The following is a 15540-nucleotide window of genomic DNA, read 5'->3' as shown; positions in this document are numbered from 1 at the left end:
ACATAACACATTTATAATAATAATAATAATAATTCGAAAACAATTACAGAATTTGTATTATTATTGTTAGGCTATGATTATTATACCAATTGCATATTCTCCACCAGTATTAAAAACAGCCTATTTATACCAGTGAAAGTATGGCACAATGTCTGACCATGTCTGAAAATAGTATTTTAATTAAATAATGATAATAATCAAGAATGCAAATAAATAAATCAATAATGATGATCATTATAATAATAATACAGTTTTTATAATATTTTAATAATCTTATGATTATAATTAAAGAAAATTGTTATACCAATTCATCAACAGTAATAAAAACAACAAAACATAATTTTATTTTCAAAATAATATTTAACATTTTTTATTAATTAGGGCTAAATGATCAAGAATGCAAATAATAATAATAAAAACATTTCGACATTTCATTAATAAAAACATTCAAATGTATTATTATTCTAGTACACTGACCAGAGCGAGAGAGAGAGAGAGAGAGAGAGAGAGAGAGAGAGAGCGAGCAGGGGCGTGTTTTTCGGGATGAGAGATGGAGATTCAGTTCTCTGAGTAATATTCTCGGTTCAGTTGTTCTGACATAATTTTAAAGCACTCGGACAAAACCCCCCGCAAATTTCGATTTAATTTATTTAGTGTTTCAAAGTCACGCTACAAATTATCCCGCGAACCCAAAACGACATTCTACTTCTCTCAGAACTATGAGTGAGGTAAGTGCTCATTTGTTATTTTAAATCTGATAAAGCAGATTAATTTAAAAGTTAAATTCGAAATTTATAACAAAAGTATAAACATCTATAACATTACGTTCAAGGTAAATATATTCTTTGTTGAGGCAAAAAAAGGATTCAATAAATTCAATAAAAGATCAGATTGCTTAGCTGTCAAGCCACCTCCAATTTCTCTTCAGTAAAGATGCGAAATATAAAAGGGTTGTGTTTTTCATCTTTACTAAAAATAAATTAGAGGTGGGTTTACAACTATGCCATCTACTCTTTATAAATTTGACAAATTTGACATTTTACAGTGCTTTTTACTCAATGTGAAAATATGAGAGAGAGAGAGAGAGAGAGAGAGAGAGAGAGAGAGAGAGCGAGCAGGGGCGTGTTTTTCGGGATGAGAGATGGAGATTCAGTTCTCTGAGTAATATTCTCGGTTCAGTTGTTCTGACATAATTTTAAAGCACTCGGACAAAACCCCCCCGCAAATTTCGATTTAATTTATTTAGTGTTTCAAAGTCACGCTTCAAATTATCCCGCGAACCCAAAACGACATTCTACTTCTCTCAGAACTATGAGTGAGGTAAGTGCTCATTTGTTATTTTAAATCTGATAAAGCAGATTAATTTAAAAGTTAAATTCGAAATTTATAACAAAAGTATAAACATCTATAACATTACGTTCAAGGTAAATATATTCTTTGTTGAGGCAAAAAAAAGGATTCAATAAATTCAATAAAAGATCAGATTGCTTAGCTGTCAAGCCACCTCCAATTTCTCTTCAGTAAAGATGCGAAATATAAAAGGGTTGTGTTTTTCATCTTTACTAAAAATAAATTAGAGGTGGGTTTACAACTATGCCATCTACTCTTTATAAATTTGACAAATTTGACATTTTACAGTGCTTTTTACTCAATGTGAAAATATAAATCCTTAGATTTCCCTGGTTTGAAATGAAAGTGTGGTGCTTTACATTCTTTTGTGCGTCCCATTAATTGGCAATTAATAAGTGGCTCAGGAGAGCTTGGCCTTGCTGATATGAGCTTGGCTAATTAGCAGATGGAGATTGTGCCGTGAGGCTTGTGTGTATCACTGATGTGTGAGAGTGAAAATAAAGAGCTGGCTGAGGTAATGTAGCAGAGAAAAAGTAATAGCCCACACACTGGGCGCCAGCTGGCTGAATGGGATCTTTTCCCCCCTCATCATCAAGTCTTTTAAGTGTGAAAGCCGGAAGTGTGAAAAGTCTTACCTCCATAATACTCATATAACCTACTTTTGGCAAATTATAAGACAGAAAATAAACAACAGAATGGCATATAGCCTACCAAGAAAACAAAATCTCTTGAGACAAAAGTTGTCATGTTTTAATGCTCAAAGGGATTTTATCTGACAGCTCAGAGAGTGGGGGATGTATGCTTTAAAACCTACAAGAGAGAGAGGAAGACAAGGCAAGTTCAGAGTTAGGGTAAGGTGAAGAGGTTCTTTCATTCCAAAAAAAAAAGGGGGATTATAGAGGGAGGGCTGCAGAGATTTGCATTTAAAAGAGCCCTTGCAGCAAGAGAGTGGATAATATGTGGATAACAGAATGGCTATATGCCATTCTGTTGTTTATTTTCTGTCTTATAATTTGTCAAAAGTAGTGTGTGTTTTTAAGCAATGTTCTATTTTGTTCTCTCTTGATGACATTTTGTGCTTTACAGAAGCTATGTAAGAAGTATTCGCAGTATATTACTTGCTAAAAGCAAATATTATACAGATTTTCTCACTAACAATTCATTGCTGAAAGTGCACATTAAAGTGACGCAAGAAATACATGAATTAAACTGACACATTTTGGATGTCAGTGTCTATATGAATAACTCAAATCTAGGGCATCATCTCAAGGCTAATTTGTTTTCGTAATTGAAGAAGCAAGGTCACAGATATACTGAATGCATTTTGGCCTCAAGTAGTTTACTCATGCTGTGCGCATTGAAAAGGCAACATAAGGATGGTGACGGATTATATCTTCAGCAAAAATACAAATGCACACTTTTATTTAACCTATATCAAACAGATAAACATGATATTTGGGAACCTCATGAACCTTCAACTAAAAATGTCAACCAGGATAAATTAATTTTAAAAATAATATCAAATATACACACACATACACACACACTAAGCTTGCATGTTATGGCGATCCTCTCCAGGGCTGAGTGCCACTGTTCCAGATTGCACACAGAATTGAAAAAAAGGAGGATTAAACCGATGGGGATTAAGGGGTCTTTATCGCTCACTGTCCTAACACACGACTCAGAAAGCCCATATCAGCTTTTAATTTAATGGCAGAACACATCAAAATTCACAAATGTTGTTTTGTTTATACTGCATGTATGAATGCTTTCACACAACGTTAAACCTGCTGAAAGTTGCCGTCTCTTTCCTGCAGAACAGTTCATCTGATCCTCCCAACAGCACTCAGGGGCCCACCACAGATAAAAAAGGTGCGTTTATGCGTTTCATTACACCATGTTTGAATTTTTCAAAATGGACTACTTGAAAACTCCTCCATATTTTGTTCTCCACCAGAACTGTACGGTTACATAAGGCCAGGTTTATATTTGTACAAATATAAGTGTAGCCAACCACAAAACAGATGTCTACTAGTCCAGTCTGATTGTTATCTTTTTTTACTATTTTTATCATAAAATATCAGTTCAGTTCTCTCTCTCTTTACAAAAAAGCACACACGCATACCCATGAGAACTGAAACACACATTTACTCTAGAGAGACCGTTCTTTATTGCATATCTAGTGGAGGTTGGTTATTCCCATAAGGTCAGGGTATATTCAGCTGACTTACCCTTTCATCTCACCAAAGCCCTGACGTTGCAAACCGCATCAGCTAATTAAATGAGCTCGTAATAACTTAAAGGGATATTTCATCTAATAAGAAGATATTTTGAAGAATGATTCAGCTGGTTTTGACCTAGTGTGACCTGTCGGCATGAGGCATTATATCTGTGTCCTTCTTTTCAAGACAATTAAAGCTTTAAACAAAAGAATTACGGGGTATTACTGATATATTTTAAGTTGTAGAAAAAATATCTTAAGCTTGTTTTAACCACAGGCCTTTTTTAAAGCCATTTAACCAATAACCCATTCAAAAAACTCATTGACTTTGGGTAGATGGTACCGGAAGTGATAAAATGCTAACTCATTTCCAGGTTTTGGCCCTCAAAAATACATAATTTCTGCAGCACATCCCTGCATGTTAATTTAAGATACAAGAAAATATTTTAACATCGAAACAAATAGAAACTTAACTATGAAAATATGTTCTGATTAGAGATATTAGAATGGTTGCATATTTTAGAGTTCTGTGGTATGAAAATGTATAAACAATTTATGTAACAGGATTTAACCTGCCTGAATTAGGACACACTGGCTTAAAAAAAAAGTAAGAAATCCTTTTACTATGTCATCGACATTGTCAGTGTTTCTATGTCATGTGCCCCTCAGCCCCCCAGGAGAAACCGGCGGACAAAGCAGGGAAGAACCCTATGCAAGAACCTGAAGAAGAGATTGACATTGATCTGGATGCGCCAGAGACAGAAAAGGCAGCTTTGGCAATACAGAGTCAGTTCAGACGCTTCCAGAAGAAAAAGAAGTAGAAAAGGGAAGTATGAACTAAAGGATCCGTGCAGAGGACAAAAAAACCTTCCGCAATATTGGAAATGGAAAGAAATTTAATAAGGAACAAACAGAGAAAAGGGAAAAGTCAAGTGAGGGTGGGAAATTAGGGGTTTGGAAAACAAATGATAGCCCTGTGGCATCAACATGCTGGGTTGAATAGAGTTTAGGACATAAGAATAGAGAAGGATTTTCACTTTAAAAGACATTGCAGATTTTATTCTCGTTGTATTTGTCTAGATTTGTCTCAATCCTTTCTCTCCTCTCCTGTAGACATGAATATAGGTAGGAACATGTTATTGACATGCGCAACACACATCTATCATTTAATACAGTATATTTAGTATATCATCGATGCAAAATGTAATTTATATAAATGCAAGAATTCAAAGGGCAGTAATGACCAAATGGTGCACTGCACCTACAGTAAAACATGCTGGTGTGAATTAGCATAGATATGAAGTAGATTAGTTGTAAATGTATTCTTAGAGGTAGCTCTTAATTGTTTTGTTTTTTCTTTCAAAATGACGCGTTTGAAAAATAAAGCAATCTCTGTAACACCATTATCTGTTTAGCATTAGTTGACTACATTAACATGGACTAACAATTAATTACTTCTAATGCATTTATTAATCTTAGTTAATGTTAATACATTATTAAAAGCATTAACAAAGATGAATAAATATATTAACAAAGGAACTGCTTGTTGTTATTGTTAGTTTAATGCATTATTGTAAAGGTGCTAACGGAATTTCTTTATATCAACCGCAGACTAAATAATGATTATTTGATAACAGAAAAAATATAATAACCTGACATTAACAGAAGAATTAGCAATAGCAATATCTTGCATATTTCTGCATTTTGGACAGGTATTTAATCAAGACATTGTATAAAATGAAGTAGCTTGTTATTTTCAAATTGATCCCTATTCATGCAATTGGCCTTGAAATATATGTGAAACAGGTATAACATTTTTGCTCAGTTTACTGTATTTTACCGGCTGTTGAATTTAGCACAAGGTCGAGAACCTTTTTAAGTCATGTCATACTCAATGAAATGAGCATAATGCCTTTAATTTTTGCTTTATTGCCAGTTACAAGCATGCAGCGAGATCCTTGAATTTTTGGTGAGTCAAATGAAGATGATTATCAAGGAAAGTGTACCATTTGATCTATTTTAAGTGTCTTTCTCTTTCTCCTTCCCCTATAATTAAAGCGGTCTCTACAGATATCTCAGAATAGCTCATAATAATGAGAGCAGATAGACTCATGATTATCTCACAGTTAGTGGGACAAATGATGTCTGTAATTGCATTTAGACAGGTGTGATGAAAATATCATCTGTGTTTGATCGTTTTCAAATAGTCGCTGGCAATGCAATATGTTATTATTCTGTGTTTTATATAAAGGATGACACATTTTACTGTTGAACAGTTATCTTGTCCTGTATTGCCCTGTACTTCTTTTCCTGTGCATGTGCTTATGTTTGCTTAAGTGCTCTAACCTACACTTGTTTCTTTTTTCTCCGTGTGACTCAGTCTAAAATATATGCTTCAATAGCAAGAACTGTATGTTCTGAGCTGAATTGTATGTCCTAGGGGCAGTGAGTCCATGGTTATATAAAGTAAAGAGCATTATATAACATTAGTTTGTTTCTTACCATCAAACCTATTTAATTGATACTGTAAATGCATATTGCTTGTAGGCTGTAGTAGTATTTATTTAAACTTGCGATCTAAAATAATGTGTTTAAGCAGAACATTAATGCAGGTAAAGCATTAAGCACAAAGTGAAGGGTAAAAAAAGTTCCCGATTATTTCTACTTGTTATTTATAACCCAAAATATTAAGCTATTTATAGCTTTATAGCTAGTTTGCTGCTGTCCCCTGCAATGAAGCACATTCAATAGTTCATTTCAGCTTCATTTGATCATTTAATGAATGCACATTTAGGCTACTTATGTTTGGGTGCTGATGTGTAGGACATGCAAATGTTTATCTTGTGAGAGGAGATGATGCCGTCATACTTTAATAGATACTAAAAAAAAAACCTATAAACACTTAATAGCTATAAACTGTATAAATACCCCAAATACCAAACATATACAAACATTTTCTTCAACAGCAGAGGGCATTCTCTCCCATTCTTTCAGTCTTAGGCCTATGTACACACAAGCAGAGAAACATGAGGCCCTGTCACAAATGCAACAATTGATGTGAACAGCAAAGCTCGCATGCATTAAAAGTTCATGAGACTGTGTCCCATTTGTCATTTGAGGTTGCAGAAGAGTCCTCAATCCCACCTCTAGCTGTGATTTATGGCTCTGCTGCAGGTGGATTTTATCAGAGGCGCTTCAAGGACCCTTCAATGTTAGCAAAAAAAAAAAAACCTCAACACCTTTGGATGCCGTGAATGGAAGTAGGAGATTTTGTTGTCGATAGATAGATGCTTATCTCGATTTCGGCGTACGCTGAATAAACTTGTGAGGAAACATCTCACAACAATGACTCGACAGCCTGTCGGCTAATCTTCAACATGTTTGCCAATAAACATTCATTTTGGATTGAATAAATTGCTCTTTTATAAGAGAAGGGTTAGGTTATTTATTACAAAATAAATACAAAAACGCATTTTGCATTCATTAAAAAAAAAAACTTTTATGCATTGCATAAATCCAGAGAAAAATAACACCTTTTAGGAAGCATTTTTAAAAATAAATGTTAAATCATAAACAAACTACCTATTAATAGACTAACAGAAAATGCTTTTTTTTTTTTTATAAAAAATTTATATATTTACAAAAAATGAATAATACATAAAAAATAACAAAAATACATTACATCTTTGCTGCATAAAGCCCAGCATAAAAACTTTTCTTTTTTTTGTGGGCAGAGAGGAGGAAATAGGATTATAATCCAAACTTGTTTCACCTGCACATACCCCAAAGAATCATGTGTTGGAACACATGAACTACCCACTAGGTCAGCTCCAACAAATGCTCATTTAAAGTTCTCACACTCATAAAGAAAATAAAATCTAGATTTACCGAATGCCTTTTTACTTACAAATGATAGTTAGTTGTGCACTCTGTCATTACTGGTTTAAGGTGGACTCCCTTTTTTTTTTTTTTTTCCACACAAGAACAATTTGATTAATGTAAAGCCACAAAAGAATACTTCTTGGATATATTGCTGACGGAATTGAAACAAACAGATTTGTGTGTGTGTGTGTGTTGTAAACCACACTAGCCAATTGTGAGAATCTTAATTATAGACTACAGGCCGTGGGAAACAGGTTGAGGGTAAAGTTTCTGACTCAACCCTTATGCTGTGTAAGCCCTTCACATTTTTACAATGGTCTGTATTTTCACACACATTCTAATTAATTAATTTATTTACATTGTTTACAAGAGTGAACATTATTGATACACCTTAAATATTAAAGTTTAGTGGTTTGTTTTAAACCTGCAACCGTAAAAATTAATTTTGAATTTTTCGTCTGCATACTTAATGGTGATTACCATATTTAAAAAAAAATTCAGTTAAATAACAACAAGAATGTTGATTCTCGTGTGTAGCACACAGGAATAAAAGATGCATGCTGAGTGGCATCAGTTTGCATCCACTGGTATTTATTTAAAGAAATGCAAATCTCCTTGTTTTTCTCTTACTATGTCATCTTTGATTTTCCTGAATAACACAACAACAAGTGTTTATAGGCTTCTTTTCTTTCTGTCTCATTAGATTCCTCTTATAATCTGTTTTCAGCCCCTTAACATCTGTGTAAAGACTTCTATTTTCTATATTCTAAGTCTTTCCAGGTCCTTTCAATTCAACTGCTTTATTCCTTCCCACTTACCATTTTTCCTGTCAAATCTTTCAATTTAGTGCTTCTGTTGTTTCCATATGTTAGCTCACTGATAAGACCCTTTATCATTCACTCATCTCTTTGACTCCTCATTTTATTTCTTTTTTTGACATCTCTTTCTCAGCATCTCCTCTCTTGCTTCGGTTCATTTGCTGCTGCATAGTTTTCTGGTCAAGTTTCTCCTCCAACTGATCTATTTCTTGTTCAAGTAGAGCCAGTTTAACAAGATCTGACTCACAATGGTCTTCATCCTCCTCCTCGTCCTCATATTCTTCCACTTCAATTCCATCCATGGTCTTTTGAAGCTGAGTCTTCACTTTGTTTAGTTCTAGTAGGCCATGTTGAAGCTCTTTGCAGACTTCTCGGAGCTTGGAGGCAAATTTGGTCTTGGCACCTTTGCGAAGTTCATTGGAGTCTTTGGCGAGAAAGAAGACATCCAGGGCGAGGAAGAGAGTGGACATGACCCCTGTGGTGATACTGATGGCCTTGGCGGCTTTGGCAGCACCTCCAGCAACACCTAGAACTTTCACAGTGTTGATAAGCCTATCTGTGTTTATCATAAGGGCTCTACCTGCTCGTCCACCTTCCTTCATCACATGCTTTATGTTACGACTAAGACTCGTGTTGACCACACTCTCAGAGTACCCCTTAAAATCCCATTCCTGTAGGGTGTTCATTCCTTCCTACATACACAAAAGAAAAAAATCACATCAATCAGACAGAAAAACAAATAGACAAACAGATGGACTGATAGATCAACATACAGAGAGAATGATAGCCTGGCATACAAACATTTGACACACAGATGGAATGCTAAACATACCTGCATGAACTCCAGACAATCTTTGATGTTACTGATCTCATTCTGGTAGCCTTGGATCATCTTCTCCACCTTCTTGCGATCCATCTTGGATTGAACCGCATCGGTGATGTTAGCTGTGGCTGAGGTGATGCTTCCAGCTGTTGCCACACTGATACCCACCGCAGTGACGATAGTGGAAGTGCCAAAGGTGAAGGGTGCCAAGATGAGTCCAGTAATGGTGGCTATGCCCCCTGCAACACTAGCTACGCCTCCTCCAACAGCTGCACTCACAGTCTTCTTATGAAAGCTGTCAGCATTGTCTGCCAGAGCAAGCAACTCTAAAATATGATGTTGCAGAGATGCCCCACGCTGGTTGAACAGACTGACAAAGAGACGGGCGGCCCTGAACACACGGTCTGCAGCAGCCTCGACAGCCCTGACAAAACATAAAAAAAGATCAGTGGAGGCGATTAGACAATGATTTAAACTAAAATCCACATTTACTCACAGCTCCTCGTCGTCCTCCTGAAAATGTGCTGTTTCATTCCATTCACTCCAACCTGTCAAAAGTCAGTAAGTCAAATGAAGTTGCTAACAGTGATCTAAACTAGATATAGTAACAGGGATGAGGGACAAAGATTAACCAATCGTCCAACTGATTAATTTTAGTCAACTTAGATTAGGAGACTAGTCATTTTTGAAAACATATAGTTTTGCATATCCATAATAGGTAATCAGGTCATTTGACCCAACTCACCCTCAACAGTTTTCCACCAGTCCATCAGGTCATCATCCTGTGAAAAGAGAGCAAGAGAGAAATAAAAGGTTAAAATAGATATCCTAATTAACATTATTGCATAATAATGAAACAATAATGATAATATACCTCATCTGTCTCTAAAGAATTTAAATCTGTTGGGTAGGCAGCCATCTCCAGTGGCAGGATTTCAAACGTACAGTCCTGTAACATTCAGAGAATAAGATATTAATTACTATGTGATGGCATAATAATGTGTCAAATAAGTCAAGGACTGCAATAAACTCCAATGTCCATAATGTACACTCATTCACATACTCATTGCAACAATAACTCACCTCATTTGTCCCCAGTTGCTCCATTTCCATTGGCTCCTCAATCATATCTTCTTGATCTGGATCCTATATAGATTTTAGAGTATGGCAGTTGTTTTGATGTAAAATATCAAGTGATATTTTACAAAAGTGTTAACACTACCTGCGTACTGGATGAAAATGTGGACATTCTAGGTAGAGTTCTCTTCACTCTAAATGACACAACCTGAAAAAATGTGAACAGCACATGAGTTACTTCAGAATGTGAACTGACACTAAATAATTTCAGGTGCAAACAAAAAGTCAAATTCTACTACTGTTTGTGACAAGTAGAATTATGGACTTCAATTTCCTACAATATTCCTGCCTATGTATGCCACTTTTGTGACCTTCAGAAGAGAAAACAAGTACTCCTCTATTTAGAAAGTGAGAGAGAGGCTTACTTTGTTATTACTGTTAGATAGTTTCTTGTCATGGTATTTTCTGGGTACAGATTTCTATCAAATAGAGGAAACAGTTCAGCATTTGTTTCACAACATCATCTACTTTGCAGGCAACTTATAATCTTTAGCAATTTGGTAAAGTACCTTTTCAATGCCAGTGTCCAAGAATTTATAATCCCAGTCTGTAAATTCACTGTGCTCACTTAGCGGGTCCTACATATCGGATAAACTGTCATTTTAATTTGATTAAAAATGGTATAAAATCTAAATACAGTAATAAGTAATGGAAGATGCTTTACCGTTTCAGCAGGAAAACGTAAGGCTGGTTTTGGGGAACTGCGAAAAGTGCCACTTAGCTTTGCTGAGTTATCCTGCACAAAAAGGACAGTTATTGTCAATAGCAGGTGACTAAGCAATTACAATAATATACATATATCTTACTATATAATATAAATAAAAGGTTGTGATAAGCACCTTTAAGTTGTTGTTGGAGAGATATAATAGATTGTCATTACAGGCCAGCAGTTTAATGTGTAACGGTGGGCTGTCCTACAACAAGAAAGCTTGTAACTATTGTGCATTATCAACAGGAAGGCAGGAGTAGCAATACAAAAAATATACAAATCCTACAGATAAATAAAATAGACAGTCATACGTTAATTATTTTTTGTTGTAGCAATATACCTCTTCAGAAGTATCCTCAGCTCCTCTAGGAATTGTTTTGTGAAAATTAAACAGGGAATTTCCCTCCTAATGAAATGAATCTGAGAGTTAGAATGACATATTGTGTGACTTTGAATTCATTATACATGGCCAATGTGATTGTTGTTACTGAACCTACTGCCATTGTGACTTACAAGATTGCCACTGCCTGAAAAATCGTCATTTTTCAATGCTGGTTCTTCCTGTAAAGAGACAGAAGACCAGCACATTATGCAAAGCTACAAGAATTATATCAAAAATTAGACAGTTTTGCAAAATGTAAATTTTAAGACATTAATTTAAGAATAAATGATTGCATCCAAGGCTGCAGTTTTGTCACACCGTGGTGTTGTTGTTTTGTGTTTTGTTGTGATTGCCAGCTGAGAGTTCTCCATGTTGTAATGATGGCTCTTCCTGTTAAGAAAGAGAGGAAGGTAACATCAGACATACAGTATTTGTGAGCTAAACCAAAGACAAGCTTCAAAATTGCAGGTTGCATTATTCTGTGTAATGTGCAACATCAAAGCATGATTTTACTGACTGAACTGTAAAAAAAACTTGACCACAATTATAGCAATACATTTTATACAGTTTACTGTATGTTTTTGTGGACACAGGGTGGATCATCTGAGCTGTTGTGGTGTCCCTAGAGCACTAAATACTTATTTTTAAATCCAAACATATTGTGTCATTACAAACCATGTGATTCACACTGGATATTCAGTCTAAGGTGTGATGTCATGTGATGTTAGGTGTACTGTAATCACAACAAACCTTATAGCTGTGTTGGCTAGACAGACTGTCAGTGGTGGCAGTGAAGCCATCCTGAGCCAAATCTCTTATAAGTTTGCATTATCTTTCATATAAGATCATAATCGTTAGCTTAAAATGTATGTGCCACTCAACAGGCATCTCATTTGACCATGAGATTCCTCTCCTGAGGGTTTGGCTGATTTGTGGTCAATTTCACTGAGGAAGTCTCTTGCCTCCCCCTAGTGGTAAAAAATGGTACAGTTTCATGGCCTGACACTAACTGTGTGATGTAATGTCATTTTTATCTGCAAAGCATGTAGGCCTATGTAAGACACAATGGATGAAAATAGCAGCATTCTGGTACCTCAGTGCTGTTGACTCATGTTCAGGTCATTTGAACACTAATAACTGATTATATATGACTATATGAAATAGCTTCAGTTGTCTGTTATGAATAAAAATATTGGCTTAAATTGACTATTTTAATGTCTAAAAGCTCCACCAGATGTTTTACCTCTTGTGCAGGGAGTCTCGTCCATGTTTTAGTTCTTTTAAACAACCGGCTGAAACTGGCAACGTTCCCCTGATAAATGAAGACAATTTGCATTCTATAAACATTTTCATCATTAAAAGTGAAAACTATGAATCGGATATAGATTTACACCATTTATGATCAAAGTCAAGTTTATAATAAGACGACAGACCTTTGGGTTATCGTTGCCCGATGGATGATCATTAAGAGCCGACAGTTCACTTTCAGTTAGCTTGTTCTGGGAAAAGATTAAATTATTCTTCTCAGAAACATGCCACTACTATATTTACTGTATAGATTCTACATATTACTAAATCAGATTCTTCCTTGCAATCTGCCTATATTTCAAAATGTTATTTATTGTAAAGCACAATCGATGCAGATTCAGAACAGTATTCTGAGAAATCAAAACATTACATTAACTCTCAAGTGCATTAAGACAAAACATACATTAGCTTTACATACATTAACCTTAATTTTGCTGTTCTCCAACAGACCATCATTATTGCTCGTGAGTTCACCATTCTCATCCTACAGAGAAAAAAAAATAGTCAACTAACCGTTGCAAATGAAAGCCTAGATATTATGAGAGTCTAGTTACATAAAACTAATTACCTTAGTGTGAAAGCTTCCTGTTCCTACACCCTTAAACATGTACTGTCTCGCCTCAGATGAGCGCTCAACTACGTCTGAAAGCCTGGACATTGAATCAGCTTTTTTCTATAGCACAAGCAGAGGAAAAAACACACCACAAAACACAAATTGGAATGTCATTCATATATGTGGTTGCTAAAAAGTATTTGCGCATTTAAGTGTGTTATACAATGACATATGATATTGCTCACCTTAATGATCTGCTGTTTTCACACCTATGGAGGAATATTCACCATTAGTGAAGTAAATTATACTTAGAAATCCATTAATGCAGTTTATTTTTTAAATATCATGCTTTGAAATTACCTTGAAAGCACATAGCTTTTTTTGTATTTTCTGAAAAGCCAATCTAATTAGCTAATCTTTACAATATTCTCATATTATTTAGAATCATTCTAAAATATTGTGCCTTTTTTTGCTAACATACACAGTCAATGTCTTACATTTACACATAAACCTATAAAAAGAGTTTTCTCTCGCTTTGATTTTCTTGCTCTGTGTCATTCACTGGACATTTTCTGGGGTGGACTCTTCTATTTGGGATTCATGTCCATGGATGTTATTCTGTCAGACCAGGCCCACAGAGAGTAAAATTAATTATCACAACCAACTTCTTTCACAGATTATGAAGAAATGGACAATCATCTCCGGACATGTTTTAGTGGTTCATTAAATAGTTCATGACTTCCTTTTAAATATCTATAGTTCAAATAATTTCCATAATCACTTCCATAATAAATGCTTAATATACATATTAAATGCTTAATAAAATTAAATGCTTAGCCTTTTTTTGCTTATTTTTCTTTCCTTTTTAAATTTTTTACATAATCTTCATGTTCTTAATTTATAGTAAAAATGTGTTTTTCTTTTTTCTCTCTTTATTAGACACCGTATTAAATGTATTATACAAATAAACATACCTTGCCTTTTCATGTCATAATTAAACAGTTACTGGAAACATTTATTTCCTGAAATGCAACAGACATTCATAATCAAATCTCTTGTCAGCATTATTAGACCTATCTCGCAGTCAGAATTTCCATAATCACTTCCATAATAAATGCTTAATATACATATTAAATGCTTAATAAAATTAAATGCTTAGCCTTTTTTTGCTTATTTTTCTTTCCTTTTTCAATTTTTTACATAATCTTCATGTTCTTAATTTATAGTAAAAATGTGTTTTTCTTTTTTCTCTCTTTATTAGACACCGTATTAAATGTATTATACAAATAAACATACCTTGCCTTTTCATGTCATAATTAAACAGTTACTGGAAACATTTATTTCCTGAAATGCAACAGACATTCATAATCAAATCTCTTGTCAGCATTATTAGACCTATCTCGCAGTCAGAAAAAAAAAAAAAAAGGTCAAAGAAGTCTATATATTCTTCCGCTATTTTGTGGACTATTTGTGATTAGCTGACATAAAGCATTAATGGAGTTAGGTTGACTAAATTGTATTTTGTGTTTTGAGACTTCTGAGAATCTGCTTACTCCCCACTTTTTTGTTTTTAATGTTAAAAATCCATCAATTATTTTAGCAGTGTCATGTATGGCAAAGAGTGATATTTTATTATCATATGACTGTATCCTTGCCTCGTATAACCACGTTACCTCATTTAGGGGAGGTCTGAGCTTCCTGTTTCAGTTTTCCCTCTGGAATCACAATTGCACTTCTCCATTTCTAACATAAGAAAAAAAACCATGTTTACACAATGTATCATGGTAAAATAATGTAAACTATAATTATGAAGCGTTACTCAGGTAACACTGCACAGGAGTGCACTGTAAAACAATCCTCAGAGTCAGGAGCGCCAGACACTGACATGATTCATGATGACAAACGACTGCAAACAGTAGGCTACATACGCGTCAACGCCTCGCGTTCCAGGCGCTTCATTAAACGTTCGTTAAGATGCGCTTTGGTTTGCTCACTTTTTATTATTTTATTTTCAAACAACAATGTCGAATTATTTGTCTTTTTCGTTATTGTGGATTTTTCTAGTCTCAGAGAAAGCGTCTGTTCTGAAATGACACGTTGCGCGGGCGAGACAAACACAAAAATCTCTTACCGAAACATAATAGTTGATTTAATAAACATTACAGAACTGACAATCGTGACGATATTTCACCGTACTGTTTTGCCTACCTTAGGTTCCCATGCGTACTTCTAGTCTTCTACAGGGAAACGGCCTGTCAAAACTTTGTCAAGCTCCGCCCGCCGCCCGGTTAATCTGTGTTGAGTAAAGACAGCACAGCGGGGCGGTTGAGCAGGGTACTGTGACGACGGTGAATCAT

General features: G+C 35.0%; 2 protein-coding genes and 1 long non-coding RNA gene across 6 annotated transcripts; 1 reads left to right on the top strand and 2 right to left on the bottom strand.

Moving 5' to 3' along the window:
* Positions 1-528: 528 nt before the first annotated feature.
* On the top strand, positions 529-4921 carry LOC107591372 (Purkinje cell protein 4-like protein 1). Of its 2 annotated transcripts, none has more exons than XM_016280521.1 (3): positions 529-728; positions 3168-3222; positions 4241-4921. In XM_016280521.1, exons 1-3 carry the CDS (start codon positions 720-722, stop codon positions 4390-4392), a joined length of 216 nt encoding a protein of 71 aa, XP_016136007.1. In that variant the 5' UTR covers positions 529-719; the 3' UTR covers positions 4393-4921. The 2 variants fall into 2 exon arrangements, with proteins under 2 accessions (XP_016136007.1, XP_016136008.1); XM_016280522.1 differs by lacking the exon at positions 529-728 and adding an exon at positions 1131-1320.
* Positions 4922-6425: 1504 nt separating this feature from the next.
* Positions 6426-7217, bottom strand: LOC107591374 (uncharacterized). The gene is made up of 2 exons (XR_001609872.1): positions 7103-7217; positions 6426-7067 (listed from the first exon to the last, which is right to left on the bottom strand). It is a non-coding gene; the product is annotated as an uncharacterized lncRNA (long non-coding RNA).
* Positions 7218-7236: 19 nt separating this feature from the next.
* On the bottom strand, positions 7237-15470 carry LOC107591365 (uncharacterized). 3 transcript variants are annotated; one of them, XM_016280509.1, is made up of 21 exons: positions 15392-15470; positions 14857-14926; positions 13429-13452; positions 13199-13303; positions 13049-13114; positions 12756-12821; positions 12566-12634; positions 11641-11712; positions 11454-11501; positions 11281-11346; positions 11071-11145; positions 10896-10967; positions 10741-10809; positions 10597-10650; positions 10317-10379; positions 10178-10240; positions 9969-10043; positions 9840-9876; positions 9591-9642; positions 9104-9518; positions 7237-8963 (listed from the first exon to the last, which is right to left on the bottom strand). In XM_016280509.1, the coding sequence occupies exons 4-21, from the start codon at positions 13286-13288 to the stop codon at positions 8370-8372; spliced, it is 2046 nt and encodes a 681-aa protein (XP_016135995.1). In that variant the 5' UTR covers positions 13289-13303; positions 13429-13452; positions 14857-14926; positions 15392-15470; the 3' UTR covers positions 7237-8369. The 3 variants fall into 3 exon arrangements, with proteins under 3 accessions (XP_016135995.1, XP_016135998.1, XP_016135996.1); XM_016280512.1 differs by having other exon boundaries at positions 13055-13114; XM_016280510.1 differs by lacking the exons at positions 14857-14926; positions 15392-15470 and adding an exon at positions 14158-14207.
* Positions 15471-15540: the final 70 nt, after the last annotated feature.

Source organism: Sinocyclocheilus grahami, unplaced genomic scaffold (assembly GCF_001515645.1).
Source record: "Sinocyclocheilus grahami isolate Dianchi unplaced genomic scaffold, SAMN03320097.WGS_v1.1 scaffold141.1, whole genome shotgun sequence".
NCBI lineage: Eukaryota > Metazoa > Chordata > Actinopteri > Cypriniformes > Cyprinidae > Sinocyclocheilus > Sinocyclocheilus grahami.
Note: the sequence above shows the minus strand (reverse complement) of the source record. Positions and strands in the feature narration are given on the sequence as shown.

Excerpts from the sequence above, each read along its gene's own strand:
- LOC107591372 (XM_016280521.1), top strand. Across the intron at positions 3,223-4,240 it reads GCCCACCACAGATAAAAAAG|CCCCCCAGGAGAAACCGGCG; the intron begins GTGCGTTTATGC and ends TGTGCCCCTCAG.
- LOC107591365 (XM_016280509.1), bottom strand. The coding sequence starts at position 13,288 with ATGTCCAGGCTTTCAGACGTAGTTGAGCGCTCATCTGAGGCGAGACAG. Across the intron at positions 11,502-11,640 it reads CACAAAACAACAACACCACG|GAAGAACCAGCATTGAAAAA; the intron begins GTGTGACAAAAC and ends GTCTCTTTACAG. Across the intron at positions 10,044-10,177 it reads AGCAACTGGGGACAAATGAG|GACTGTACGTTTGAAATCCT; the intron begins GTGAGTTATTGT and ends TGAATGTTACAG.